The following is a 22,635-nucleotide window of genomic DNA, read 5'->3' as shown; positions in this document are numbered from 1 at the left end:
GGGCTGAACTGGTGGCTGGTTTCTCAGCACGGTCACAACTGGGGCACTGGCAGGATTAAGGCGACGGCTCCGTGAGCTGCCCGCAGCGAGGGCGTGTGTGTGTGTGAGAGAGCAGGGGCTGCAGCTGGGGCTGCATCAGCTTACTCTGCTGCTGCAGATATTGGCTTAAATACTTACAGCTCGATCATAAACTAATTGCCAATTAGGCTGGAAAGGGGAGATGAAGGCACGTCCGGGCAGGGATGGGGTGAAGAGCAGGCAGGAGGTGCCAAGGAGCGCCCAGGCCAAGCTGTGCTCCCACTGCCCGGTGCCCACGTGCCCAGCTGTGCTCCATTCCCTGCTGCCACCCCTCCCCAAATTACCTGGCACCATCAAAGCCAACCAGAACCATTGGCATCCTTGTTTTCAGTGGCACCCTTCAAATTTTGGGATGGTCAGCAGAGCCCCTGTGGAGCTGGGCAGGAGCGATCCCGCCCCACTGCTCCCCACAAAAACCCCACTAAAATAACACTGGGACACAAATTCCTGCTTAACTCACACCTGCTGCCCTCCTGTCCTTGTTTGTCCCGCTGCTTCACACAGATTATCGTGCTTAATTTCATAATAGCCCTGAGCTAGTTTAAATACTTAATTTAGGTCACTTCTAGTCTCCTATGTGGGTTAAATAATCTCTCCTTAACTGGCCTTGGACATAAATCCCTCCTGTCCTCCTCCTGCACATCACTCCCAGTAACCTCCCATCTTCCAGGGAAACAAAAGTAGTGCTGAGGATGCCAAGCTTTGTAAATGGGACGGAAAAAAGTTATCAAAATGGCTTTGAAGACAAAGGTGAAGAACATTTTGAACTGTTGAAACTTTTTTTTTTAATCCTAAATTACTTAAGGGAGACCTTTAATTTTTATTTGACAATTTCAAGCAATTAACTGCTAAAAATCTAAATATGGTTCATTTACCCAGAAAACCTGTCCTCCACTTTTCTATTAGGTGCATTTTTCTTAATTGCATTTGCATTTCCCTGAAATGATTCCTCCTCCAACTCTTCCCACTTGTCTGCAAAGCAAAGAACTCATTATTAATTCAGCTCCCTGATTTGTTTCTTCTGGAGGGGCACTCACAACATTCAAACCCAGGCTTCTGCTTACCCAAAACTCCAGGCTCTTTGATATCAAACTACCTCCAGCTTTGTTAAGTAAGGAGCCCTCTCCTGCCATCAATCTTGCAGCAGAAATCCCTGCTGAGCTCTGCCTTTGCTGCTGACACCTCACAGACATTTGTTCATATGCATACACGTGTACATACAGATGTACACACACTCCACATGCTTTTTTATTGATAGCCCAAGGTGACCCAGGCTGGGTTCTACACCAAATAATTCACACCCAGCTCCTTTTGCAGCACTGGGGGACTAAGGGGGGGAGTTCACAGCGAGCACTGGTGATTTTGAAGAGTCTTTTTTTATTTCCTTTCCGGCTGCCGTACTAACGAACCTCATGGGGGGAAACCATGCCAGAGGAAGAGGCAAAATGAGGCTGCTGAAGTCAGAGGAAGAAAATATAAGACTCTTTGACAGGACAGAAAATGAGGCACAATTAGGGAAGACTTATTGCTTGGAAAATGATAATGGATAGAAAATAACCATATTATTTTTTTCCTAGTGACATCCACAAGGATCATGCACCGAGGTGTTAAATGCCAGCATTTCAGTCAGGGTTTTACTTACTGCCAAAGGCTGAGCCTGCAGCTGCACCTGGAAAAAACAAGAGGAAGCCCAGTCACTGGAAGCAGGACACCATCAGAAGATCACACAGACACACAACATGGGACTGAACAGCAGCTAATTAGCAGGGGCTTGCTCACAGGCACATCAGTTTGCTGCTACAGCATAAAAGCTGCTTTTGTCAAAGCACAGAAACAGCCAGACAACCCTGTCTGGGCTCCTGGCATCTCAAGCCTTTCACCTGGGGAAGGAAAACCAGCGTGGTCCTGGCTGCTGGGTTTTTCTGTTAACCACTTCCTTGGGCTGCTGTGACAGCCCAGCAAAGGACAAGCACACAGGAGCACTGGGTTAAGGACGAGCTGTGGGGTCTGAACAATCACAGAATGAGCTAGGCTGCAAAAGACCTTTAAGATAATCTAGTCCAACCTATGAGCTAACACCTCCTCATCAGCTACACCATGGCACTGAGTGCCACGTCCAGTCTTTTTTTAAACACATCCATGGGCCTCCCTGCTGTGGGGGTGAATCATGGAAAGTCTCAGCTCTGTGTGAATTTAAAGCTCAGTGATGGAAGAGGCAGGACTACCGAGAGCAGAGGGCTTCAGAGAGCTGCCTCTGGGGCAGAGGATGTTGATGTGGGGAGGAGGAAGGAGCAGAGAGAGTTGGGGTGGGGAGGAGGAAGAAGACTGAATGACAGATGGGAAGAGAGATAAATGAGAGAAGGAAGAGCAGAGGAAAAAGAGAAATAGGAAAAGACACAAGGAATGGAGGGGAGGGAAAGAGAGAGAACAGCATGTCTGTGCCTGTCAACACCAGAAACTCTCCCAGGCTCCTTTGAAGCAATGCAGCCGCTTGGTGGGAGCTGACAAGCTCGTTCCCTTTCAAAGAACCTGCTCGTCTACCAGCCCTGGCACACACAAAACATTCCCGTCACGGCCTTCGGAGCCTGAATTTCAGCTTTGATCATCTTAAAGCACATAAATCTTTCAAAAAATTTGGGGGGAGGGAGAGAAAAGATTCTCTTTGGTAATGCTCAAAGCTGCTGCTTGAAAGGCTTGAGTGGCTACCGTGGCTTCGTGACATTTAAGCAAGTTTGCTGATGTGGAGTGGACAGGAGCCCAGGAGGAACCTGCCCATCTGTGGTTCTCCTGCCCCAGTTCCCTGCTTGGAGCATGGTGGGAATCCATCCTGCGTCTCGTTTGTGCACTGCTGCCATCAGAGTCGTGTTCCAGCAGCAGGTGGAGGAGGCCAGGGCTGCACACAGGGACATCAGCAAGCACAGACAGGATCCAGAGAGCAGCCAGCACATCTGCAGCTGAGCAGAGCCAGCCCAGAGCCCGTGGGCTGCTGGGCAGCCAGAGCTCTGCCGTGCTGAATGACACCTTTGTCAAAGGACAGTAACTGTCATTGCCACGAAGCCGTGGTTATGTCTTGGCCTAAGTTCATCATCCCTGCTGACCATCATTTAGATGGTCAAGATGTGCTCTGCCAGCAGCCAGCACATCACCTCCGCATCCACCAGATCCTCTTTCATTTCTCTGAGTACCAAGACAGGGTAAGAGCCCATTTCCCTTTGGGAAGCTGAGCATCCTGCACTGATTCAAGGACAGGATGAGCGCTGGCTCCCATCTGTGGGTGTGGTGCAGCCCAGGGCAGGGCTGGCTCCCTGCAGTACTTACAAGCATTGGGGGACCCGTTGGGCAGAGGCAGGTAGGACCCAGCTCGCCAGGACCTGGAGCGAAAGTTCTTCTTGCACTTGCCACAGTCCTGGCCCGTGGTGTTGTGCTCACACTCACACTGGAGGCTGCCCTCTTTGAAGGTGCACAGGTTGGCATGGAGGTTGCATTTACACCTGCAGGAAGAAGACAGGGAAGAGCTGTCAGGTGTTACTGCTGCTCCTCCTTGCCTCCAGTGTAGTGCTGAAAACGTGCTGAGGCCAGGCTGGTCACTCCTTCCCTGCTCCTCCTGCAGGTTTTTCTCACTGGACTCAGCAGTTTTCCCCAGGTATCTGGTGCTGGGGTTCAATGTCCATCTCCTCACCCAGGGCAGATTTGCAGCCTCTCGTCCAAGATGAGACACTTCACTCCCACTGTCTGACTGAGGAGTTTAATGGCAAGTCAACATCTGCAGCTGAGACACCAGGAAGGAATCACCCACACGTCAGGCTGCTCCAGGAATCTGGGTAATCACCTCGGATGGAGGCTTCGACTTGGAGGCAGCCTCTGGCTTTGGATGGAGGAGCTGGGTTAACCCTGGTGGCACTCAGCCCTTGCCCCCTGTGCACTGTGCCAAAGCCAACAGCATTTTCTCCTGGAGAAAGGAGTGAGGCTGCCCAGCACAAACCCTCTTCCCCACATGCAGCAAGCCCCAGGCTGCTGTGACCAAAATAACACAGACAACAAGCCACCATCAGAATCCACCAGCTAGTCCCCGCCTCATCAGAGAAGGCAACAACTAAAAACGCTATTCAGCAATTTGCAAACATTAAGAAACTTTTAATGAGCTGTAGTGCAGTATGCAGGGAATAATTATCTCTGTGCACAATAATTCCTGTGCTCAGACTCCGGAGGTGACTTGTGCAGAACGCAGAGCCTGAGCCCATAACTCACACGTGGCTCTGGTGACTCCTGGGCCCGAGCTGAGGCCATCAGAGAGAGACTTTGGGGACCAAAACATCTCATTTCATTCCAGACAGCCGATCCCTAGCAGAGCCTGACGGCTTTCCCTGCTTTGTGCAATAATTTACAGTCTCAGAAGCAGAAGCATTAGAAAACAGTAATGCTGTGCCTTCTGTGCAGGGGTGGGGACTTCTGATGGGGCAGAGCTTCCTTTTACAGGGCTCAGGAGATGCAGAGCCGAGGGAATGAAACAGAGGAAGCATGGCCTGTGTTCCTTGTGCTCTGGGATAAGCAGCCTGGATTAGGCTGGCAGCTGGGAGTGGGGTGCTGGTGCTGCTCCTGCCCACTGCTCCTGGTGCCTCTCCCCTCTCCCTTGGAGCCCCCAGAGAAGCTCCCCAGGCACCTGCCTGAGCTGAGGCCGCCTTTGCCGTGCTCTCCTCACGCATGGCTGGGTAAGATGACCTCATGTATGATTTCTTTTTTCCCTCTCCCTCCCCTCCCTGTCCTTAATTCTAGCAAACCCCGCTCAGAGGCTCAGCATAAGCTGGATGAGCAATCTCTCCCCGTCTTACAACCCCGCCCTGCGTCTGACCAAGCAGAGGAGGGAATTTTGCAGTCTCTAAAAGCGAGGAAAGAGGAAAACTCTGCCCAGGGAGCAGAGGCAGAGTCAGCACGCTGCACTTTGTGAGCGAGGGCTGGAGACGGCGCGTCACGGCTGAGAGCACTGACAGCCTCCGAGCACTGCTGCCTTGGGAGCCAGCCACCAGCACCACATCCAGGGGAAAGAGGTGGATTGGGCTGGTGCCTACAGCCAGGGGCATGCTGAATTTCAGCTCTGCAGGTCCCCTTTGCCTCTGGGGAGGAAGGGTTTCTCAGCTGTCCCAGCCCTGTGGCAGAGGCGCTGCCCAGCCTGGCTCTGAATTATTCAGCGTCCACACAGCGTGGCCTCCTTCTCTCGCTTTAAAATGAGCAGACAGAGCAAAGCAGGCAAAGAGAGTGGGTTAAAGCAGGTTAAAGCAGGTCAAAGCCTCAGCACTGCTGCTCTGGGCCCTGCCTGAGCAGAGGAACAGCTCGGGGAGCTGCAGCTCTCCTCTCTCCTGCTCTGATGGGGGCGAGGGGACGGGGCAGCCCCAGGGCACAGCCTCAGCACCCAGCCTAGGGGGTTTAGGAGCCCCAGCGGAGTGGGTGCAAGGATGGAAGGGACTGTCACACCCCTTGTTTTCCCTGAAGTTTGGGGTGAGGTGGAGAGTGGTGCTTGGCTCCAGTGTTCGACCCTGTGAGTCAGGGACCGGTCACAGTGGGGACATCAGCCCTGGGTGGCCACCACCTGATGACCCCCGAGGTGGCCTGAGGCAGCCTCGACCAACCCCCTCCACGTGTGGCACATCCTTGCTCCTGGCAGGAGCCAAGCAGACATTTTGGGGTGCTTCTGGCTCCCAGTGCAGGAGGGTGAGGCCTGGTCGCCATCTGTGGCTCCAGCTACAAATCCTCCTCCCTGCAGAGGGACCTGGCCTTGCTGAGGCACGGGTGTGTGCAGGAGGCAGATCCTCCTCACACACTGCTCATGGCTGCTGGGAGGACTGGGAGCCCAGCACCAGCTCCTGGGACAGCCCAGCTGCCTCCTGCCCAGCGGGATGGGGACAGGGAGGGATGTCCCCCAGCCAGGTGTGATAGAGCACTGCTGTCCCCAGGAGAGACCCTCACTTCCTAATTGGTGCAAACAAGGAAAATTAAGTCAAGAGGAAGCAGAGGCAGGTGTTCACCTTGCCTGCCTGTGCTTGGGTCACTGATTTTTCTCACTGCTAGGCCCTTTGCCACTGTGCAAAAGTTTTGTTATCCGAAGGATCAATTTTACCAGGGAATTGCTTTCTGAATTTGACCTTTGAGGATCATTAATCTAAGCAGGGAACTGTGACCCCAGCAGGCTGACCCCGCAGCACAGCACTTTTCAGCCCAATCAATCAGGCTGCATTATTTAATGGTGAACAGCTGAGCACCCTCAGCCAGCCCCATTTTGGGCAGAGGTTTCTGCAAACTGGCCTTCCTGCAGCTCAGGCTTAGTGGATCAGCTTCAACCCTTTCCTCAGGCTCCTGTGCTCCTCCTCTGGGCCCACAGCCCAAGGACATGCTGATGGTCTGTGCCTGCCTTTCCCCAGCCAAGACTCAGCTGGTGCAGACTGGAGTAAATGGCATTAGCCCAGTCCCCTGGGTGGGAGCTGCTCCTCCTGCTCGCTCTGCTCATCCTCCTCGGCGCCCAGCCATGGCAGGAAGGAGAGGATGAAGGGAAAGGTTAGGAGCTACTTAGCAATGAGGCTTAAAAATCAGCAGCGGGGCAGACACCTGCTCTGTGTCCTGCAGAAGGGAGCTGTGGCCCTGCTCCAGCCCCGGGGCTGCTCCAGCAAAGTGCTGGTTGCAATATGGTCTCTCTGGCTCCAGAGGAGATCTGGGAGTGTTTCTGCTCTCTGGCTCGTGGGTCAGGGCTGTGCTGACAGTGCTGCTTCTCACTGAGCCTGTGTAGGGTCAGCAGTGGTGGGGAGCAGCACCAGCAGGACCTGCAGCACCCTTGGGCACCAGGGACACCCACCCTGCACCAGGCTGGCAGGAGGTCACACCGCTGCGCTTGGCAATCACCAAAAAGTGGCTCACACTGTTCCCAGCGGGAGCGGTCAGAGCAATGTGTGCCCCAAGATGTTCCAGCTTGCACAAAGGGGTATTTATGAGTTTATTTTAGTGCAGGTCATCCAGCTTTCCTCAGAGTGGTGCAGTGTGGTTCTGATGCTGCCAATGCCTCCACCAGGGAACATCACAGACCTTGGAGCGCCAAGGAAAGTTTACAGGAAAGTGTCCTTTCTTTTTCCTTTCTTCTTTTTTTTATTTTTTTTTTTTTTAAGCCATAAAGAACACTTTTCTGCAATTCTCCATGTCAGCATCCTGGAGGTCACAGCAGCGAGCTGCTGGAGAGGTGTCTGGTGCCAAGCCCACATGTGAGTGAAGGAGATGCCCACACACAGGAAGGGGGTGAGTGCAGCAAACCTGCAGCAAACCTCCCTCTGTGCTGGGAGTGGGAAAACAGCCTCTTTCCCTGAGCTTTCATTAATAATGACTTTTGAAGTAATTTTAAAAAGCCATCCCAGCCCTTTGTTTCCCTTCCAAGGATTCTTACCTGTTTTACAGCACTTTTTCTGTCCTCAACCCCACTTGCAGAGCAGGGAATTGAGGCAGAAAAAGGCAAAGAGCATCTCCTCATCCCTCTCCCTTCCTGCAGGGATGGGGCAGCCTTGGGGTGCTGCACCCCCTCGGGCCTGGTGCAGTGACACTGCTGGGTGGGGACTTAGAGAGCTGCTCCATCTCCTTGTGCCTCCTGCCCAGCTCCCATGAGACAACACTGAGTGTCCTGAGCTCCTTAAAAAACCCCAGGCATGAAGCAGCAGAAGGCCACCACGTCCCCTGCACGCCCCTCTCCATGAGGATGTTCTGCACAGCCGCAGGGATGCTCTGGAGGCTGCTGGTCCCATCCTGCTGGGTTCCAGCCATCACTCCTCTGCTTTTCCCACCCTGGGCTGGGCTTTGCCCCCCTGCTCCCTTCTGCTGGTGCTGGAGGCAGCTCGAGACTGCCGGCCGGAGGAAGGCTTCTCCGAGCTTTCCCCTGAATTGTTTGCTCTCTCTGTAATTGATGAGCCTTTAATGAGTCTCACGGGATGATGTATTTGAAGGGAGCTCTTTCCTCGCCATCCCCAAGGAAAAGGATGTTTCAAGTGATCTGGGCTCTCGGGGAAACATGAATAACTCTTCTCCATCTCTCTATTGTCATCCCCAGCGCTGCTGGCAGCACGCTCCGCTCCGGCAGCCGCCTGGCCGTCACTTACCCACTTCTACCTGCTCTTTTGCAACTCTTTTGGCAGCTCAGCAAAAGCAGGGAGCAAATCTTTTGGGCAAAGCATAACGGGTGCTGAGCTTGGATTGTTTCTGGCCCATCTGTGCGTGTGGAAGCAGGTAAAAATAGCGATTAATGGCTGGGCCATGGAAGAAGCACAGTCCCTTTGTGGAGAGCGTTTCTATCAGGGTTTGCCTTGCTGGGACATCGTTCTGGCAGGGGTTGGCTGTTGCCAGTCCTGGAGCAGGGCTCAAGGGATGAAGAAGGCAATGGTGGCTCATCCCAGCAGCAGGGCTGGGAGCTTCCCTAAGCCTGTGGTCCAGAGGCTGAAGGAGAGGGAAAACCATTTGAACATGTTGTTTTTTCAGCTTGAACCAGGGTGAGAAGCTTCTGGCTTTCAGTACTTAGTGCAGAGCCAAAGAACTGAAAAAACCCCTGGGTTAGGTCAGAGGGTTGTGAGTGAGTCGTTTTCCTTGTGGGTTTTTACTTTTGGTTGTGTGGTAGGGACGGGTGAGTCCTCCCAGCAGGAAAGAACCCTCCTCTCTGCCCTCCGAAATGATTTGAGGTTTGGGTTACAAATATGAGACAGTTTAAAAGATGCCAAAGTGGAGAGCACACTAGCTGGCTGCTCCCATCCGAGAGGCTATTTATTTTAAATAAGTTGACACTCAGCAGCTGTCAAGATCCTGCTGACTGGTGGAACATTATTTATATTCAAAGCTGTCTTAAAAAGCAAACACAAAACCAAACTTCCCCATTAGGGGGTCGGCCAGCAGAAGGGAGGAAGGGTGAAGAGGACATCACATGGATATGTGAACATAAATATTTGCAGAGTAATGTGTATAAATGCTCTTGGTTTTTCTCCTGGAATGCAATAATGCCTGCAATTGAGTTCATTGGCCAAATTGAATTTGGGCTCCTGTAGAAGTCTCTTTATATTAAGTGCTTTAACATACATCACCTTCCCAGTCTATTGATGAAATTCTATTATCCGCTCAGGGCCGGACGCAGCTCGGCAACAAAATCGGAGGGGGAATAAAACCCTTCACAAAGCAAAGCCAGGAGCAGGTAATAGGACCTTGGGCATCTGTCTCTGGCTATCGACAAAGTGTCAGCAGCGTCTGGGGGAGGGAGGAGCTCTCCGGGATTCTCCCTCCCTCCTACCCAGAGTTTCCTCCCCACCTTGCTGCAGTGGGAGCAGAAACCTTTGCAGGACTCCAGCAAACAGTTGCTGCACATTAACTTAATTTAACTCTATGACCAAGAGCAAGGTTTTGCTCGAGCTCCAGCTAATTCCAGCCTGGAGGAATGCCAGGGGAGCTCAGCCATCCAGCTCTGGGGCTGCCCAGCACGGAGGCGAGGACGGGCCGAGGAACGCGGCGCTCTGCTGGCACAGACTTGGCTGTCCTTGATGCTGCTGCCTCCTGGGACCCCAGCTCTGTCTGCCAGGAGCTGCAGGGGAAGGAGCAGAGACGGGCACAGGCGGTGCTTGCCCTGGTTTGTGTGGGCATCCCAAAGCTGCCAGCTGTGGGCAGCAGCTGGCTGAGGGCAGCAGGGGCGTTGGGCTTGTTCTTGGGGATGTTTGGGTGAGCCCGTGGCTATTTTGGGAGTGATGCCCAAAATTTGGGACTGAGCAAGCTCAGCTGGGGGAGCCCCTGCTCTCACAAGTCACCCCAGGTCCTGCCTGTTCCCCTTTGGTGCAGGTTCCACCCTGCTCCTCAGGGAGAGATGTTCACCAGCCACCACACAAAATCTGAGACACTCAACACAAGACTCTTCCACAGACCAAAGCTTTTCTCCAATTTAAAATCAGCTTTGGTGGAGAAGTCGAGATCAGCTGGAAGGTCTCCCACAACAAAGCCAGAAGAAGGAATGTGCAACCAGGGCAAAGCAGCTCAGGGGGAGTGGGGATGTGCTTTATGCTGGCACCCCTGGTTCCAGCTGAGCTACAGCCACAGGAGAAGTGCCCTGAGCTGCCTTCATCGAGAGAAGGAGCCAGTGACCAGGAATTCATTCATCTTTAGCAGCAATGCAGCATCAATCATCTCCACATCTCAAAACTCACCACAAATGCAGAAAAATACACCCCCTGCATGTGGGTACCACTGACCATTTCCAGCTCTTTTTGTTGCAGGAGGTGCTTTTGGGGGTGGCCTTGGTCCTCCAGGTCTGGAGTGCCTGATCCTGCTGCTGGCACCAGGGTAACAGGCTGGCCAAAGTGTTCTGCTCCACTAGCACAAACTCTCCAAGTCATGTGGAGAGAAAATCCTCCTGGAGAGCATCTATGCATGAGACTGCACTGAGAATGCACCAGGGAAAGAAGCAGGGGAGTGCAAGGGTTTTTGCCTTCAATTTTTTGGTGTAAGGAAAGCCTGAGGAGAGCAATTGGTGAAGTGAGGAAAGGAAATGCCACTTCAAAACCAGAAACTTCATCTTGTTGGCACCTCTTTGGCCTGAGCACAGCCTGAGGGTGTGGAGCTCTGTTCCATGGAGCTGCTCAGTGATGAGGGATGCTCCCTCCTCCTGCCTTCCTCCAGGGACTGCTCATCACCAGCAGGATGGACAGACAGACAGACAGACAATGCATGCACTGGGACAGGGCAGGACAGAGGGGAAAAATCCTAATAAACAGCCTAAAATTGATTCACTTCTGCTCAATCTGATTTCTCCTAACTGGATCCACATGTCCTGGCCATGGCACATTAACTTCAATTACAGCTTATTAATGTCTCCGTGATGGAGCGTGCCCTGCTGAGCACGGCAGTGACTGATGTTCTGAGGGGGAGGAAATGACTCCAGAGAGACCCAGTGTGCAGTGGGAGCAGAACCAGTGGCTCTCACCACAGCCCTGCCAGCCAGGGAAAGCTCATTCACCCATGCCCGAGCTCACTGCTGCACCGAGGAGAAAATTAAGCAGTGAATAGAGAGATCTGTGGGGAAAAGTCCTTCCACTTCCCTTCCCCACCCTGCCTGGCACACACACAACACACAGACCAAGGGCTTGCTTGTGTCTATTCCTGTCCTGACCCTTCTGCAGCTCCAGTTACTCTGCAGATCAATAGGGACAGGATGGAAGAAGAAAGGAGGGGGGAAAAAATAAGAAAAAGATACCAAGAAGAAAGGGAGTAAAAATAAACTGTCAGCCATGAACAGAGAGATGGACCTGGCTGAGGCTGTGGGAGGAGGAGATGCAGAGGAGACCCTGAGGGAGCAGCCCACTGTCCCAACTCCCAGGAATGAAGCAGTGACCCCCAGGATTCACCAGATCCTCTGGCCTCCAGGACAAGAGAAGACAGAAAACTCTTTCCCCTTCTCCCCATATCCTTTATTCTCTTTTTGCTTTTCCCAAAAAGCTCTGGAAGATTGTGGTGAGGGGTTTTCCTTGGTGTGAAGCTGAGGCATGAAGGATGGGGTCCAGGAGTACGTGGACTGAGGGGATCACAGAAAGCTCTCTAAACCCACCAGGTAAGGCTGCAGCACGAGAAACCACCTGGGCTCACGGTCTGCTCTGAGGGCAAAGTGCTTTGCTCTTCCCTTGGCCATGAACTCCAGCTGGAAACGAGCTGCCAAGTGCCTCATCACCCTGAGGGCACCGCCAAAATCCCGCTGTGGTACAGGGACACAGGCAGTGCCACACGCTATGGCCAGGCACAGCTCCTTCAGCCTCGGCGCTGCTCACTCTGCTCTCCAGGTGGCATTTTCTGCCTGTTTTGCCCTTGACCCCTCATTTCTTCACAATCACCGCCCCTCTTGTTTCCCTGCCCCCTGTAGTGGATCCCTAACACCACGCCAGTTTTATCTAGACACTTTCCTGCTGTTCCTCCAACACGTCCTGGAAGAGGCAGTGTGTGTCCATCCCCATCCCTGCCCACCCTTCCTCCCCCCTTCCCTGCACAGTGCTCCTGTCAGGCTCACATTGATTTCTCCTCTCTTCCTCTCAATAACCCATCCCTTGTTGAGCCATACACTAGATTTAATTTGGTTTTAGTCCCTGCACTGTAACTGGCTTTGCTTACAGCTGGAATTAGATTGCTTTTCAGTGCAAAAACCTGCTTGCTGGGACTGGAATAATCGCAGGAGCAGAGTTAATTCACAGGGAGCTTCTCCATCTTATACACCACTTATCCACAGCTCCTCAGCTGCTCACCTTCCCTGCCCTGTACCCATGGGGGCTGAAAAAATCAGCACAGGACAGGCACTGACCGGGATGAGTGTCCCTCTCTCCTTGAACCAGCCCAGCAAGCTGGAGCAGCGCAAAGCTGCATCTTCTGCAGCTCAGAACTCGGGCTGATAAAAGCAGATTTCGGAGTTTTCCCCGTTCCCAGCCAAGGAAAAGCCCTCTCCTGCAGGACCGGCAGCGAGCCCCAGCCTGGCTCCTCTCGGCCCCGGCTAAAAAGCAGCATTGCAGCTTCCACGGGGCGCTCGCAGCCCGGCCATCCCCGCCTCCGGTGGAATTTTGGATGTCTCGCAGAGTTGAAAGGGGTTTTCTTCCCCTTCCCTAGCTGACTCTTTTCACAGAATTTTTAGGGATTTTCTGTCTTGAACCAACCTCTGTTAGTATTAAATGGTAGTAAATTTGGCCAGTGAATTCAAAAGATGATGGGAGGCTGGGGAGGGGGGCAGAGGACAGCTGAGAGCAAAGTGCTGGTTTGGGGAGAATCCCACCAGCAGGACCTCAGGTCCAAAGTACTGAAGCAACAAATCCTGCCCAAGGCAGGCAGGAATGGTAAAAGGCTCAGAGGAGGAAGGTGTTCACGGGACACCAAGAGTATTTTAACTCTTTGAAGCATCAAGCATCCCCAGGCTGCTGTGGGAGCAGTAACAAGTCCTTGGTATCTGTGCTGATCCTAGAAGCCAAAGCTCATTGCACAAGCACTGACATCAAACATTTAGTCCTAATTTACCAGACACACGTGGAGGTGCTCTCCTACTTCTCTGCCCACATGCCTGAGCCCCCAGGACTCCTTCCTGAGCAATCCCCATGGTGGGCACCCCAAAATGCCCCCAAACCATTTGAGTGCTACAGCTGCTCATCCCAGACAGGCACCACACCATGAGAAAGACCCTCCCTGCTGTCTCCTGCCTGCCCTGGCGGGTGGGAAGGGCTCTCCCATCCCTCCCTGCAGCTTCCTTCCCCTTGGAGCCTGTTCAAAGCCAGCCTCGGTGGCACCTGCAAACATTTCTACTTGCAAGTCTCAGAAGCAAACTGTTTGGAACCGATACAAACGGCTCCTCTGTCGCTGTGGTGATGCTTGTTAGCATGGGGTGGGTGATGGGGAGATTTTTTCCCTCTCGCCTGTAAGTCTCGCACAAGCTGGATGGGAAATCAGCCATCTCGGCACTTTTCCACCTTACTTTGCTTTTTCAGTTGATGTCATAATGTAACATATGGCATTGTATAGAGAGCTGAAAAACAAAACCCAGGAGAAACAAACCCCCTCCTGCTTCCTCTGCCCCAGATGTGTCAGGGGGTTTTACCTTTACCCCAAGATTAATCTGCCAGGGCTGGGGCTGCTCAGGGTGTGCAGGACTGACTGGGGATGACCTACCCTGCTTGTGCTGGCAGGGAGCTGGAGTTTAGTGGGGCGAGCCTCATTCCACGCCCCATATCCACCAGCATCACCCCTGAGACATCTGGGCAAAGGCTGGCTGTGTTTGCACAGCTGGGACAGGGGATTGGAGGGAATTCAGACCCTGAGTGCCCATCCAAGCCATGTCCCAGCTCCCCCAGCACCAGCTGCGGGAGGACACAGCCTTGGAGGTGCCCCAGCCGTTCCCTGCAAGGTCACAGCTGCTGCCCTGCCTGGGGAGAAGGGGTGTTAGAGGGAGAAATGGTTATCTCTCGGTCGGCAGAAACGCTGATGGCTCAGTTTTCCAGCAGGAAAAGAGAAGAGACGCCCCAAGAAACCCAGCAGCCGTTACCTGCCGGTGACTTCGATGTTGGAGACGGCGTAGAAGTACTTGTACAAGTTCTCCCTCTGCACGTAGGTGCCCCCCAGGGCGGGTCTCAGCAGCCTCATGCGCAGGTCGGTGACGGTGAAGAAGTCCTTGAGCCCTTTGGCGCTCTCCAGGCGGGTGTACAAGTTGTCCATGTTCTTGAGGTCGGGGCCGGCGAAGATGGCGAAGCGGTCCCGCACCTCAAACCGCACGGTCTTCTCCTTTTTGGAGCCCGCCCAGCGGGAATACTCCTCGGTGCAGAGGACCCTGTTGGCACTGGTGGTGGAGAGGTCCCGGACCCTCCGTGCTGGCATGCTGAAGGCCTCCATGCAGTCGTCTGCGTAATACTGGTACGGGTGCCAAGTCCTGCCGTTGTCCAGAGACTTCTCCAGCATCATGATGGTGGGGCGCCCGTACTCGAAGGTGATGACGATGTCATCGGTCAGCTCGATGCTCTTGTTCCAGGACAGGGTGATGTTGGCCAGCAGCGGCTCGGGGTAGCGGCGCCACGTCACGCTCTGCCAGTACGTGGCCAGCCCCTCGTCCTCGCTGTCGAACATCAGCTTGGGCGGGTGCGCCAGGTCGGGGTTGGAGGCGTCGCACTCGTCGCTGCACAGGTACGGGTTCTCCTGGAACAACAACAGCGGTCACCAGAGGGGAAACAAAGCCTGGGCACGGCGTGGGTTTGGCTGCTTGGGTCAAGCCTTAAGTGCTGGGCTCAGCTGGGGGGTGCCTGGCTCTGGAGGATGCTGTTTCTGAGAGGATTTAAGGCAGAAAGATGCGGCTTTGCCTCAGCTGTAAGAACGGCTGAGCTCTTTCCTTTGAAAGGCCCTTTGGGAAAGGGCTTTTCAATTTGGCACGGGGCGATTTTCATAGAAAGCTCCTTCCCTGAGATGGTCTCTGAGAAACTTGGGTTAAGCTTGGCTGATTTGCAAGCCTACAGTAGAAAGCTGTGCTCATCCCTGCTGCTTTGGAGGAACTGAATGGCTGAATCCCTCCAAGCACACCCCTGCCTCCTGATTCAGAAAAGGCTGGGACCATCCCCCCAGTGCCTCTGAGCATAGCTAGAGGAGGGAAACCCAATTTCTTCAGCTCCAAGCTGGGACAGAACTGAGCAGTAGCAGAGAGAGCAGAGATCTGTGCTCCTGCCCAGAGGGAATGGGGTGGGAAGGGGGGCTCATCCCATCCAGGTGACAAAGTCCACTGCCTCCAGGCCTGAGCAGGGGAGAGAACATCCAGCCATCCCATTCTGCCCACAAGTGCCAGTGCACAGCCAGGCTGGTGTGTTTTGCAGGGACAGAAGATCTCTTTTACCTCCACACCCACAGGTTCTGAGCTGCTCTAGGACAGTGTCAAGGTGACACACCACATGTTGAAGTTTTGGGGGTGGGCAGCTGTGCCAATGCATTTATTGCTCACCCATGTGTTTGTTGAAGCCCAGCATCACTGCCCTGCAGGAGTGAGCATGTGGGTCACCCCTGCCTTGGAGATTGTGTAGGGCTGTGTTCTGCTGGGTACAGACCACAAAAAACTCTTCAACACACTGCACATCCCTTTTTTTTTTTTTTTGCATATGAAGCATCTCTTTGCTGTCACTTTGCCTCCCTCTCAGATTCAAAATCCAAAGGACTGGGGAGGGAGAGGGACTGGTATGACAGCGGGCTCTGCTGCTGTGGGACCCTGCTCAGGAAGGCAGAGGCACCTGGCAGAGGAGGAGGAGGTGATAAAGCATCTGGAGCTGCTCAGAGCTGCTGGCTGGAGGTGAGGAGCCTGCTGGGGTGTGAGGTCTGGCTCTCCTGAGCACAGCAGCTTTCAAGGTAAGGCTGAGCTGGGTGCTGTGCTTTGGTTTGTGGGTGCTCTGTGCGTGGCTGGGAGCCATGGGAGGTGCTCTGTGTGGGGTCAGAGTGTTCCTGCCTGGCCCTGGGGATTTCCTGCAGCACAGGGGCTGTGCCAGGGTGTGGGGAGCTGATACTGGTACCTGGAGGCTCCAAAAATTGAGCTGCAGGGCTGGGTCTGAGCAGGTTGGGTGTGTCTGTGGCTGCTGCAGGTGTGGGAAGAGAATTCTCCTGTGTCCATGGCTGGCTTTGACCTGGGGAACTGTTGGAGTCTGAGTGGCTGTGAGCTGCTTTTAGGGTGTCCTGGGCACACCCAAGCACAGCAGAGAGGGGATCTGGCTGGTGTAGGACGGTGCTCTCAGCTGAATAATGGGGCTGTGCTTTGAGCATGGAAACCTCTGAGCAACACAACGTGCTTTGGAAAATCTGGGCTTTGCCACCTCCAGCCAGGCAACCTAAAATCTTGGAACGTACTTAGAGCTTCTCTACTCCATGTCTGTAAAATGGGCCTTGGGTGCCTCCTCAGAGCTCAGAGATGTGCACTGAAGGCAAGCAACTGTTTGCAAAGTCAGTGGAGGCCACAGCACCCAGGAGCCCTGAAAAACTCCTGAGGACACAAATAATTCCGTGTCTGGAGCAGCGTGTGAGCAGCACAGTGCCAATGAAGCAGGAGGCTGCTCTGTCAGCACGGGGAAAACAAAGCAGTGAGTGGCTGATCTGCAGGTGAGAGCAGGCTCCTGTGCAGGGGAGGCAGCCCTGGGGACGAGGGGACTCCTGGAAATACAGCACACGTTGTGTTTGTGTTGGTGTGCACCAGGCTGCCAGGGAAAGCAGCACGGCATAAAACAGGTCAAAACTCAAACTGTTTTCAACCCAGTCTTGCTCTGACACACCCCTGCAAATGCCATGCTGGTTTTTATTCCTCTGTCACAGCCTCAGCCTGGGCCATGTGTGGCTTTTGTCACCTCTGTGTGTGCTGGGGCTGGAGCTGCTGAGCCCACCCTGCAGCAGGGAGGTTAGTCACAAAAGGATGCTCGAGTTGGTGTTCTAAAATCAAATAGCTGGATTATTTCTTTGTTTTTGTTTGTTTGTAGCTGTGATAACTGAAGAAGGGAAATCAGTGGAGAGCTCAGGCTTGCTTGGTGGGTGAGGTTGAGGGGTGAGGGCACCCCACAACCCCCTCAAAGAGAGGGAGATGCCAGCTGGGCTGTGCTGGGGCTCTGAGCCACGCTGGGGGGCCCTCTCCTGCCACAACAAGCTGTTCTGGAGTAGGGATTAAAAAACCCTGAGATATTGACATATTTAATATGCTCTCCTGACTCGTCACGTTCAGAGGAATTGTTTACCTCTGCTAATGAGACACAGCTTCCTGCTGGGGGATGGAGCTGCCTCTCAGCACAGCTTTGCAGTGGTGGCTGAGGAAAAAGGCAGAGAAATCCCCCTCAGCTGAAGTGCTGGGGGCTCTGAGTGTGCTTCCTGTGCTGAGGCAACATATTGTGTTGCAGTATGGTCCTCCTGTCAATGTGGCCATACAGATGGCTTAATATGACAGTCCTGAAAAGACCATCCCAGAGGTCCATTCTTGCCACTTGTCTGAAGGAGGGTGCAGCAGGTGGAGAATTGGCTTGGGATGGCAGCAGGAAAGTCTCTGACAAGCCTGCCCTGCTGCTCAGTGGCTCTGTCTGAGCAGAGCCTGTGTCTCAGAGCTCTTGCCATGAGCTTTCCTTCCCCTGTGTGCAGCAGGCACAGCCCTTGAGCTGGTGTGAGATCAGTCTCACTGAGTATTTGCCACTTGAGCCGTCCCCAGCATGGCCACAGTGGCCACCTCCAGGGCTGTGGATGATGCTCCTATCAATGCTGATTAAACAAACAAAGGGCTCTGTGATGAAACCACAGGAAGGAAACATTACCCAGACAAAAGGCTGGGCAGGATGGGAGGCGGGACAGATTTCCCTGGAGCAGTGAGGGAAGTCTGATCAAGCATGATCCCCCTCCCCATGTCCCGTCTGGAGGAGCAGGGCTGGCCAGGCACGTCCCTGGCAGGGTCAGGAGGGGGGAGAAAAGGAGTGAAAACCCTTCCTGTCTGCCACATGCTCATCCCAGGGCATGGAGGTGCACAATCCTGCTGGCTCCTGTGTATCCCAACCAGCTCAGCAGGCAGCACCCCCAAAGATCTCTTTAACCACCCTGATGCTCTGGGAGGGAGGTAAAGGGCTCAAGAGGTGCATGGTTGTAACAGGGCAAGCACAAAAATAACCTCCAAGTGGCAAGGTGGGGGAGAGCCTCAAAAGCCACCGGGTGAGTCACATCACTACAGCTTCCTCTGCTAAAATGAAGTGTTCCTTTTTGGGGTTAGGTTTATTGAATTGTCCTTCCTCTGTGGGATGCTGGATGCCTTTTCTGCTGGGGGGGGGGTGGTTTGGAGTCAGCCAGGAGGGCAGGGGGGAGCGGAAACAGATGGCCACATTTTGGCTGCTCCCTTGGTCCTGGTAAGATCAGATATAGCACTGTTGAAACAATTCCAGGTATTATTTTTGAATCTGGTTTCCTCCTCCAAGCAGTGTGTCCTCCAAAGAATCTGTCCAAAGTCTCGAGATATTTAAGTCTTCAATCTAAAAGTCAGGATGCATTAGCCAGGCAAACTTGGTCTCAGTGAGCTTAAAATAAACCAGTTCACTTTGAGTCTCACGCTATTAAATCAGTCATGAGTGTCCTCACAGCAACTAGACATTGCAGATTTCAGGCTCTCCAGCTCTTCTGGTTGTTCACTTTTTGGGGTTTTTGCAGCCTTTCTTAGCCCCAGCTCAGTCCAAAAGGGCAAATCTCCAGGGCACAAACTGTGAGAGCCTCGTTGAGGACACGGTGTCTTAAAAAATGGCATCGTGGTAAGGTTGTGCCTCTGCGAGCCAAATCATGGAATGGTTTGGGTGGGAAGGGACCTTTAAAAGTCATCTAGTCCAACCCCCTGCCATGGACAAGGACACCTTGAGCTCGGTCAGGCTGCTCAAAGCCCCATCCAACCTGACCTTGAATGTTCCCACAGATGAGGCATCCATCACCTTTGAGGCTTTACCATGCTGGTATTTTATCACACTCTTTATAAAAGTTTTCTTCCCTACAGCTAATCTGAATCTGCTCCCTTTTAGTTTAAAGCCATCATCCCTTGTCCAAACAGTACAATTCATAATAAAGAGCCCTCCTCATCTTTCCTGTAGACCCTCTTCAGATCTTGGGGCTCTGAATCCTCCTTGGTGGGGCTGCTCCCTGTGCTTCATCCCCAGCCTGGAGTGATGCTGGGGTTGCCCTGAGCCAGGTGGCCTCGGGAGGTTCCCATCAGCCCAGTCCTTGAGCTGCAAATGTGTCCCAGCCCTTGGGCTCTGCCTCCTCTTGGTGCCTGGAGTCACTTCTGGGCAGAAATGCTGCAAAAGGGACTTTTTGAAGGTGACAGCAGACACTTGCTCCTTGAGGAGGAGGATTTCTTAAGAAACAAGATATTGGCCTGACAAAGCAGGATGACAGGAATCCAGGATGCTGCAGGGAAGCTGCTCCCCACCTTGCTGGGAAGGGGGGGAATGGGGGAAACCACACACAACAAAAGCCTGTTTTACAAAGCCCAGATGATTTTTAGGGCTCTTAATGAGCCCAAAAGTTGCCTTTTTTTTTTTTTTTTTTTCCTAGCAGATAATACCAGTTTTAATACTCATAGCATAAAATGATATATTTTTGTAGGTGCAATTGCTCGATTAATCATTAGGCTGTTGAATATTTTAAACAAACTAGACATCTGTTGTGAATGGTGAAAGCTGCACAGAAATAAGATTGCAGCTTTTAGATCTCTATGCCAAAGGGAAGCTGGAAAGCAATTGCAACCACTAGCTGCACAGTGAAGAAAAAAAAACCTTAATAATAATAATAATATTAAAGGGGAAAAAAACAACAAGATTTGAGAAGAAAAAATGAGTAGATGATGTGAGGGTTTGTACTGCTCAGCCAAGGACGCTCGATCACAGCTCACACCTGGTATGATTTGTTTAATGGTGTCTTGAGAAATGTCCTGAGCTTCCTTTGCTTTTGGGGATCTTTTCTTCTTCATGGAATTGTGTTTAAGCCAAGGCCTCTGCCAAAACATAGAGCAGCCCGGGACCACTTGTTTTTAATTACAGTCTCCTAATAAGAGTAATGACAAGGTCTCATCAACTTGGATGAGTTTTGGAAAACAAAACTTTGTGTTTTTTCAGTGGGGGGTGGAAATCCTTGGTGCATTATAGGAATATTTAATTTAAGTGGAAAAAGTTAAAAGCGTTTCTTCAGCACAAAGATCAGTGCTGCTGTGTGGGTTTCTCCTGGGTACTTTCCTCTGGAATGTTGTGGGTTGTTTTTTTTTTTTTTTTGAGCTGCCTCTCAAACCCACCCAGAGACCTCTCCAGGCTCTCCTGCAAGATCTGGCACTGGCTGGGACTGGGGGCTGTTTGGTAGACCTCTAAAGAGTCTGCAGAGCCAGGAAAAGCAGGTGACAGCACAGAAACTTCCTTCCCTCCTTTTTGGGACTGTTTGTGACCAAGGAAACCTTGGTCTGAACCTCCACCTCCACTCAGAAGGGGACAATTCCCTCTGTAGCCCCCACCCCATTCAGCTGTGATGCTTAAGGAGCTTCTAAGAGCATCCCAAGGTCCTTCTGTTTCTCCTGGGACATCCAAGGTCCTTCTGCTTCTCTTGGGACACCCAAGGCCCATCTGCTTCCCTCAGGACACCTCCAATGCTGCCTTTGAATTTCTGCTCAAAGGGCAGCAGATGAGGTTCACAAAGTCCCTGCGTTTCCTCCTGCTGCAACTGAGTCCTGAAATTGGTGTCAAATTTCCTCCAAATCCTGCAAGAAACAAAGGGATCAGCAGAATCTCCACGTGCACCTGATCCCTCCTGCCCTGCTCCTGTCCCTGCTGTGGAGCAGTGCCACCGCAGGTGTCCTGCAGCCTCCCCTCTCTGTGTGTCACGGGGTGCCCACGGCACATGGGGGTCCCCAAGCTGCAGAGGGGACCACAGGCAGCTCACCCCATCCCTGCCTGTCCTGTGGATGTTCTGGAACACATCCCTGCCAAAGTTTTCTTTTCCCCACTCCCCTCCCCTGTCCAGCTGGATCCATTGGCTCCGCAGGCTGCGGGGTGGAGCTGAAATGACCTTCCCAGCACATTTCCTTTCCTGATTTACACTGGGCTGAGTGCCCCCAGCTCACGCTGAGATTGAGCTGTGGGGCTTCACTTCCCTTCCATGCCCTGGCCTGGCTTTCCTCACGGCCAGGGCTCTGCAGGATCTCTGTTTCCCTGCTGAGTTGGTTCTAGCTTTGCTCCAGTGTCACAGCACAGGGAGATCACTCGCTGAGCACGGAAGGTGCCTGACCCAGCTCCAGTGCCACCCACCCTGAACCTCCCCAGTGACACAGGGTTCAGCCTATTTTCTGCAACACAAATTTCTGACAAGGGCCACCCTGAGTGATGTGTGTTTTGGGAGACTTCCTTGGCTTTTCTTCCAAAAATCACTCCAGGACGTGATGCTGCTTCCCAAACAGAATTGCATTTACCCAGGAGAAAACACAGGCTTGTCCTAATGACATTTCAGGGTGTTTTCACTTGCTACTCCTGATCTGAGGGTTCAACTGCTCGATCTGGATTTATGACAAGGCAAGGTGATTTTATGATCAAAAATAACATTTGTGAGTAATTAAGTTTCTTGCTTTAGGGCATAAACCGTAACCTGCCAGTGGCCAGGGTGGGACTCTAAGAGAGCTGGAAGTACTCTCTGACAATTAATTTTCACTCTATTCATGGGCTGGGAGGGATCAGAGGGGTGAAACAACCGTAATTAATTTACAGCGATTATTTCCAACAGCTGGCAAGTGGCATAACTCACTGCAGAGAGGGCTGGGAGCACGAAGAGGGATCAGGAGAAATATGAGGCCCCTCTTATGCCAAAGAGCCCCACAAATCCCCTTCCCTGTGAGCCCAGGTGAAGGTCTGTGCCCTCCTCTGAGGAACATGGGAGGACACTGGGATCTGCCTGGCCAGGTCCACTCTTTTTGCACTGATTTCCCTGTCCCCCAAGTGGGCCATGGGCTTCCCCCAGTGCTCAGGTGTGACTTGAATCTGGAGAACATCTCAGGAATAGCATTGGGATGCCTGTCAGCGTGCAGGGAGAGGTTCCAGATGGGGCCAGCACCACAGCATTGGACTGTGGAGACTCTGGGGAGTCTTTCTCCAAGATGCTGTGTTTTCTGCTTTTTTTGTTGTTGTTTTAAAAATACCTCTTTGGTCAAGCTTTATATTTTAGATAAGACAGGAGCTGTCTCATAAGGTAGAAAATGCAATTTTCCCATGGGCTGCCTGAGCGACCGCCTGGGAATGCTCCAGCAAAGCCTTCATCTGCACATCCTCCAGGCATCACTCTCCTCTTCTCAGTGCCCCTCCAAAGGGGCATTTTGAGGTGGCCCACGTGGGTTGGAAGGTTCTGGCAAGGCACCTGGGTGTTGGTGAGGGGTTATATTGCAGCTTCACCTCTGCAGGGAAAGGGCAGCTCGGGATGGGATGGGATGGGATGGGATGGGATGGGATGGGATGGGATGGGATGGGATGGGATGAGACGGGACGGGACGGGACGGGACGG

At 52.9% G+C, this 22,635-nt stretch overlaps 1 protein-coding gene across 4 annotated transcripts in view; it reads right to left on the bottom strand.

The window, feature by feature from the left end:
• Positions 1–22,635, bottom strand: part of NTNG2 (netrin G2) — a 48,623-nt gene that overhangs the window by 12,349 nt on the left and 13,639 nt on the right. For all 4 annotated transcript variants that reach the window (XM_085593920.1, XM_085593921.1, XM_085593924.1 and 1 more), the window contains exons 3-5: positions 14,132–14,775; positions 3,397–3,569; positions 1,721–1,747 (exon numbers count right to left, since the gene is read on the bottom strand). In XM_085593920.1, the coding sequence (XP_085450046.1) occupies positions 1,721–1,747; positions 3,397–3,569; positions 14,132–14,775 (844 nt within the window). The remainder of the gene's footprint in view (positions 1–1,720; positions 1,748–3,396; positions 3,570–14,131; positions 14,776–22,635) is intronic.

This window comes from Lonchura striata, chromosome 17 (genome assembly GCF_050655825.1).
Source record: "Lonchura striata isolate lonStrDom1 chromosome 17, ASM5065582v1, whole genome shotgun sequence".
Lineage (NCBI taxonomy): Eukaryota > Metazoa > Chordata > Aves > Passeriformes > Estrildidae > Lonchura > Lonchura striata.
Note: the sequence above shows the minus strand (reverse complement) of the source record. Positions and strands in the feature narration are given on the sequence as shown.